The sequence below is a fragment of the Apodemus sylvaticus genome, chromosome 2 (genome assembly GCF_947179515.1).
Source record: "Apodemus sylvaticus chromosome 2, mApoSyl1.1, whole genome shotgun sequence".
NCBI lineage: Eukaryota > Metazoa > Chordata > Mammalia > Rodentia > Muridae > Apodemus > Apodemus sylvaticus.
This window is the reverse complement of record NC_067473.1, coordinates 5,921,860-5,929,055: the sequence shown is the minus strand read 5'-3', so window position 1 is coordinate 5,929,055 and position 7,196 is coordinate 5,921,860. Positions and strand designations below refer to the sequence as shown.

Genomic DNA, 7,196 nt, shown 5'->3' with positions numbered 1-7,196 from the left:
TTAAGTATACTATCATATCATCTGCAAATAGTGATAGTTTGACTTCCTCCTTTCCAATTTGTATCCCTTTGACCTCCTTTTGTTGTCTAATTGCTCTAGCTAGTACCTCAAGTACAATATTGAAAAGATATGGAGAGAGGGAGCAGCCTTGTCTAGTCCCTGATTTTAGTGGGATTGCTTCAAGTTTCTCTCCATTTAGTTTGATGTTGGCTACCAGTTTGCTGTATATTGCTTTTACTATGTTTAGGTATGGGCCTTGAAATCTTGTTCTTTCCAAGACTTTTAGCATGAAAGGATGCTGAATTTTGTCAAATGCTTTTTCAGCATCTAATGAAATGACCATGTGGTTTTTTTCTTTGAGTTTGTTTATGTAGTGGATTGCATTGATGGATTTCTGTATATTGCACCATTCCTGCATCCCTGGGATGAAGTCTCCTTGATCATGGTGGATGATCGTTCTGATGTGTTCTTAGATTTGGTGGGCAAGAATTTTATTGAGTACTTTTGCATCAGTGTTCATAAGGAAAACTGGCCTGAAGTTCTCTTTCTTTGTTGGATCTTTGTGTGGTTTTGGTATTATCGTAATTGTGGCTCTGTAGAACAAGTTGTGTAGTGTGCCTTCTGTTTCTATTTTGTGGAATAGTTTGAAGAATATTGGTGTTAAGTCTTCTTTGAAGGTCTGATAGAATTCTGCACTGAAACCATCTAGTCCTGTGCTTTTTTTTTTAATTTTTTATTTATTTATTTTTTTGTTTTGGAAGACTTTCTATGACCCCTTCTATTTCTTTAGGTGTTATGGGACTGTTTAAATGATCTATTTGTTCCTGATTTAATTTTGATATTTGATATCTGTCTAGGAAATTGTCCATTTCCTCCAGATTCTCCAGTTGTGTTGAGTATAGGCTTTTGTAGTAGGATCTAATAATTTTTTGAATTTCCTCAGTTTCTGTTGTTATATCTCCCTTTTCATTTCTAATTTTGTTAATTTGGATACTGTCTCTGTGCCCTTTGGTTAATCTGGCTAAGAGTTTATCTATCTTGTTGATGTTTTTCAAAGAACTAGCTCCTGGTTTTGTTGATTCTTTGTATGGTTCTCTTTGGTTCTGCTTGATTGATTTCAGCCCTGAGTTTGATGATTTCCTGTCTTCTTCTCCTCCTGGGTGAATTAGCTTCTTTTTGTTCCAGGGCTTTCAGTTGTTCCGTTAAGCTTCTAGTGTATGCTTTCTCCAGTTTCTTTTTGGAGGCACTCAGGGCTGTGAGTTTTCTTCTTAGCACTGCTTTCATTGTGTCCCACAGATTTGGGTATGTTGTGCCTTCATTTTCGTTAAATTCTAAAAAGTTTTTGATTTCCTTATTTCTTCCTTGACCAAGGTATCATTGAGTAGAGTATTGTTCACTTTCCATGTGTATGTGGGCTTTTTGTTGCTTTTGTTGCTGTTGAAGACTACTTTTACTCCATGGACAAAAGGGATCAGTACATGATTGAAGTGATGTTTGCTGTACGGAAGGATGGATTCAAGGGCCACCCTGTTATTCTGGAAGGACTCGATTTAGTGGAAGAGGACGATCAGTTGACACATATGCTCCCCCTGGAGGATGACTACAGTCCAGAAGATGTTCTTAATGTTTTCAAGATGGATCCTCATTTTATGGAGAATGAAGAGAAGTACAAGGCTATTAAAAAAGAAATCCTTGATGAAGGCGACAGTGATTCAAACACAGACCAAGAAGCTGGAAGGAGTGAAGCTGAGGAGGAGGAGGAGGAGGAGAAGGAAGGGGAGGAGGAGGAGGGAGGGGAAGAAGAAGAAGAAGAAGAAGAGGAAGGAGGGCGAAAAGTAACTATTCATGACAAAACTGAAATCAACCTAGTCTCATTTCGCCGGACAATCTATCTTGCCATTCAGTCAAGTTTAGATTTTGAAGAATGTGCACACAAGTTGCTGAAGATGGAGTGTGCTGAGAGCTAAACAAAAGAACTCTGCAACATGGTACTTGATTGCTGTGCCCAACAAAGGACGTATGAAAAATTTTTTGGCTTGTTGGCTGGATGGTTTTGTACACTGAAAAGGAAATACATGGAATCATTTGAAAGTCTTTTCAAGGAACAGTACCACACCATCCATCGCTTAGAGATGAACAGATTGAGGAATGTTGCTAAGATGTTTGCTCACCTATTATACACAGATTCACTTCCCTGGAGTGTTCTGGAATGTATAAAGCTGAGTGAGGAGACCACGACATCGTCTAGTAGGATTTTTGTCAAGATCTTCTTCCAGGAACTGTGTGAATACATGGGCCTTCCTAAGCTGAATGCAAGGTTAAAGGATGAAACTCTTGAGCCATTCCTTGAAGGACTGTTACCCCGAGACGACCCACGCAATAGCCGGTTTGCCATTAACTTCTTCACATCCATAGGCCTGGGAGGTTTGACTGATGAGCTTCGAAAACATCTGAAAAACGAGCCCAAGGTCATTTATTGTAACCCAGGAACCAGAAACTGAGCAAAAAACAAATCAAAACAAAAACAAAAACAAAAACAAAAAACAAAAATGAAACAAACAAACAAACAAACAAACAAACAAATCAGCCCTGAGATCCTCATCTTCAGAGTCTTCCTCCTCACCATCAGATTCCTCTGACTCAGATTCTGACAGTAGCGAGAGCTGCAGCTCAGAGTTCTCCATTGAAGAGAGTGATTCCCCATCACCCCAGCAGTCAGAGCTCTGCTCCAGCTAAAGGTACAAGAAAGAAGAGACAGGGAAGGCCAGAGGCAAAGAAGTAGATAAGTTAGCCAGGGGCCACCAGGCACGGAGCAGGAGGTTAGAAGGAGGCAGGGAGGACCAAAGGCACCAGGAAAGGAGGACTGAGACAGCAAGGTCTGAAAGACACAGAGCTCAGATCTCACGAGACACAGAATCCCCCGGCAAGATACCCCAGCAATGCACATGGAGGACAGAAGCCATGAGAATAGATACAGCAGAGTTGGCAATGGCTGAGAACAAGGCTCCTGCAGAGACGGGCATGGGGAGCCAAAGAAGAAGCCACAAGAGGGAAGAGATTCTTTCTCGGAACATGAGAAGCAAAGAACCTGAACTTGGGACAGAGTTAAAGTCAGAAGAAGGATCACTGCACCACCTCAGGGGAGAGCAGTCGAAAGCATTGTGGTCACAAAGGAGATGAGGACAGGTGTCAGAACGCTGCCGAGAGATGCTGGGACAAACCTCCAGATACCATGGACATTCCAGAGGCTCAAAGAGATGTCAGCACCGCAAGAGAGGAGAATCTCCAACAAAATAAAAATGATTCTAATGACAACTGCACATGCATGCCTTACATGCAATCCCATGTCTTTTTTACATTGATGGATTGTATAGAGAACTCTTCAATAAAGTACCTGTTTGTAAATTTTAAGGAGCTTTCCTTTTGACATGTTTTATAATTGATAAAGGTTCTTTGTGTAAAATCATAACTTAAATAGAATCAAAAGAGGGCTAAGTCTTATGTCTTGTGAATAAAAGGAACAAATGTTGTTAAAGCAACCACAAAATTGAAACAACAGACAAAACCAATTAAAAACTCAAAAACAACCCCACTACCATTTTAACATTTTTAAATATTTTAATTCCTATGTTCATAAAAGATATAATCCTGTGGCTAGAAGAAAAACACCAGGATAAAAGTAGTCCTGGCTAGACTGATAGGATCTATAGCTTCTGTTTGAATGAACCTTTAAATAGGAATAATACAACATTGTATACATCCTCCCAAAATTACAGATATAAGATTCTTCCTATGAATCAACCATAAGAATCCTTAAATCAATTACAACTGCTGTAGAAAGACTTGTATGAATCGACATGAAAAGGTGAACAGGAAATGCTTCTTTGTGTTTCAAAGCCCAGGTTTGCTCAATCAACACAGTGATAGAGTTATCACAATGTGTCCTAGTACCCAGGAGAAATAATTCTTTTTATAGTCCACAGATTATTTAAAAATCCAGGGTCTGCCACAGTATCTTTCCTTTAGGGAGAGCTACATAAATTTTTTTTTTTAATTTGGTTTTTTTGAGACAGGATTTCTCTGCATAGCCCTGGCTGTCCTGGAAAATCACTCTGTAGACGAGGCTGGCCTCGAACTCAGAAATTCACCTGTCTCTGCCTCCCAGAGTGCTGGGATTACAGGTGTGAGCCACCACTGCCCAGCTAAAAATTTTTTTAAATGTAGTGACACACTCCTTTTCTTTTCATTTCTTTTCTTTCTTTCTTTCTTTGTTTCTTTCTTTGTTTCTTTGTTTCTTTCTTTCTGTCTCTCCTTTTCTTTCTTTCTGTCTTTTATTTGAAAAATAATGTTTGCTTGTGGCAAACTGATTGCCTTTTTCACAAATTTAAAGATATGAAAAATATTATGTAAATGTTGGTGCACTTGAAGTATTTGTGCAATATTTTATCTGGCTCAATTACATCAATTTACTCTATGGTAGAATTTGCAACATGGATACTTACCACTTACTGTATACAGGAATTGAGATTGAAAGTGATATTTGTAAAGCACAGTTTCTGTGTACTTAATTGTTTTGAGGATGAATCGACTTTTCAGAGGGTTTTCTCCGCTCTCCAGTGTCAGGGCAATACCAATAACTTACAACTACATCGAGTAATGGCTTCAATTTTCAATCATTATCTTAGGTCAAAGTCTCATAGGAGTTGAAAACTAAATCCCAGGATTCATCCAGGTTAAATATATGATTAGGTCTGTTTTAAATTTTAAGGCCACTCTCCTGAGTAAAAAAAAAAAAAAATGTATATGAATGATAGGAAAATGAAGTAGGAAGAAAGAGGTAAAAGCTACAAAAATAAAACGAACCGAGTGTTAGCTACTTAGTAATGCTGAGAAACACATACTTCACTATGTGTAGATAAAATTGAGAGAGTGACTATGGAAAACGTAGGCCCAGGCAAGGGAGTGCATGACTTGAATCCCACGAGAAGAAGGCAAGGACACCTCTGAGTTCGAGGTCAGCCTGGGACAAAACAAGCCCCAGATCCAGGCCTGGTGGTACACACCTTTAATCTTGCCACGCCCTTCTGCTGCAGGACTACATAAGGACCCTCCCAGGAAGAAGGAAGAGTCACTCTTCTTCGCCTGCCAGCACACATGTTGCAATCTACTCTGACAGAAGACCAGCTGAGACTGAGCAACTACTAGATACTGCGACTTCCCATTCACAGCTGACCGTTGTTGTGGACTTGGACTACAGACTGTAAGTCATCATAACAAATTCCCTTACTCTATAGTGAGGATCCACAAGTTCTGCCTCTCTAGAGACCTAACTAATACACAAGTCGGTTACTGGGATTGGTTCTGTAACTCAGACCACTGAGTACTTGTCACTTGAATGAACCTGAGCCATCTGGTTTATTGGATCAGCTGACAGCAGAAGATGCAAACTAGCACGGCACACGGGAAACAGTCCTCTGGTGGCGCCGGAAGGGAGGGGCACAATTCCTACAACCGGAGCTCCACCCCAGAAGACAGATATGCAGACCGAGAATGTGCTCCCCGGGCTAGAGACTACTCTGATCACAGCCAGGCCGACTATGAGCGTTCTAGAACCGGATGCCCTTATGATGACAGCACGGAATCACCAAGTCCGGACCTAGAAAAACGCAGAGAAAGAGAGAGAGATGCAGGTCATCGGAAACGGTCCCGGAAATCCCCATCTCCTGAAAGAAGAAGCCCAGGCCGAGGAGTGACCCAGTATTCTACTCAGGAAGAACCTCCAGCGAAGAAAACGAAGAGGGATGAGCTGGACCCGCTGCTCACCCACCCCGGGGGAGCATATATTCCTCCCGCAAAGCTCAGGAGGATGCAGGAACAGATTACAGATAAAAGCAGCTTAGCATATCAGAGGATGAGTTGGGAGGCTCTGAAGAAATCAATCAATGGTCTCCTCAACAAGGTCAACATCTCCAATGTAAGTATCATTGTCCAAGCGCTCCTTCAAGAGAACATAGTCAGAGGGAGAGGATTGCTGTGCAGATCTGTTCTGCAAGCACAGAGGGCTTCTCCAATCTTCACTCACGTCTATGCAGCGCTGGTGGCAATAATCAACTCAAAATTCCCACAGATTGGAGAACTGACGCTCAAGAGACTAATTCTTAACTTCCGGAAAGGCTATCGAAGGAATGATAAGCAACTCTGCCTGACTGCTTCAAAGTTTGTGGCACATCTTTTTAACCAAAATGTGGCTCATGAGGTTCTGGGCCTGGAGATGCTCACTTTGCTCCTAGAGAGACCAACGGATGACAGTGTTGAAGTGGCTATCGGCTGCCTCAAGGAGTGTGGTCTCAAATTAACCCAAGTGTCACCAAGGGGGATCAATGCAATCTTTGAATGCCTGCGAACCATTCTACACGAGTCTGAGATGGACAAAAGGGTTCAGTACATGATTGAAGTGATGTTTGCTGTACGGAAGGATGGATTCGAGGGCCACCCTGTTATTCTGGAAGGACTCGATTTAGTGGAAGAGGACGATCAGTTGACACATATGCTCCCCCTGGAGGATGACTACAGTCCAGAAGATGTTCTTAATGTTTTCAAGATGGATCCTCATTTTATGGAGAATGAAGAGAAGTACAAGGCTATTAAAAAAGAAATCCTTGATGAAGGAGACAGTGATTCAAACACAGACCAAGAAGCTGTAACGAGTGAAGAGGAGGAAGAGAATGAGAATGAGAATGAGAAGGAGAAGTAGGAAGGGGGAAGGTGGTGGAGAACGAAGGGGAAGAGGTAGGAGGAGTTAATCTGGCCATTCAGTTAAGTTTAAATTTTGAAGAAGAGAAGATGTAAAAAGATGTCTACAGTGTGCTGCCATTTGGTAGCTACTCATACCAACAAATGGGTACCATGCCCATTTTAGGGGTGTATTCATAGAATACCATCTAGAAGATTCAGAAGATTTTGATTCACAATGAAATTAGTGTAATGATTTTTTTCCTTTCACATAATTGTTGGCTCTGTGTAGGCCTCATATGGAAATGAGGTAAACTTTGGGGCAAAGTTGTACATCTAGAATTAAATAAAAACAGCGAAATATCAGTGGCATACTTTGGTTACCTGTTTCACAAATTTTAAGATATGAAAATGTTCTGTAAATGTTGGCAATCTTAAAGTATTTGTACAATATTTTGTCTGAC

General features: G+C 41.0%; 1 protein-coding gene and 1 pseudogene across 1 annotated transcript; both read left to right on the top strand.

Annotated features, from left to right (window-relative positions):
• Nucleotides 1-1,457: 1,457 nt before the first annotated feature.
• LOC127677236 (pre-mRNA-splicing factor CWC22 homolog) lies at nucleotides 1,458-3,297 on the top strand (annotated as a pseudogene).
• A 2,143-nt stretch (nucleotides 3,298-5,440) lies between these two features.
• LOC127678251 (pre-mRNA-splicing factor CWC22 homolog) lies at nucleotides 5,441-6,754 on the top strand. The gene has a single exon (XM_052173051.1). It carries the CDS (start codon nucleotides 5,441-5,443, stop codon nucleotides 6,752-6,754), a length of 1,314 nt encoding a protein of 437 aa, XP_052029011.1.
• Nucleotides 6,755-7,196: the final 442 nt, after the last annotated feature.

Bases quoted from the DNA above. Each gene is read 5' to 3' on its own strand.
- LOC127678251 (XM_052173051.1), top strand. From the start codon at position 5,441: ATGCAAACTAGCACGGCACACGGGAAACAGTCCTCTGGTGGCGCCGGA.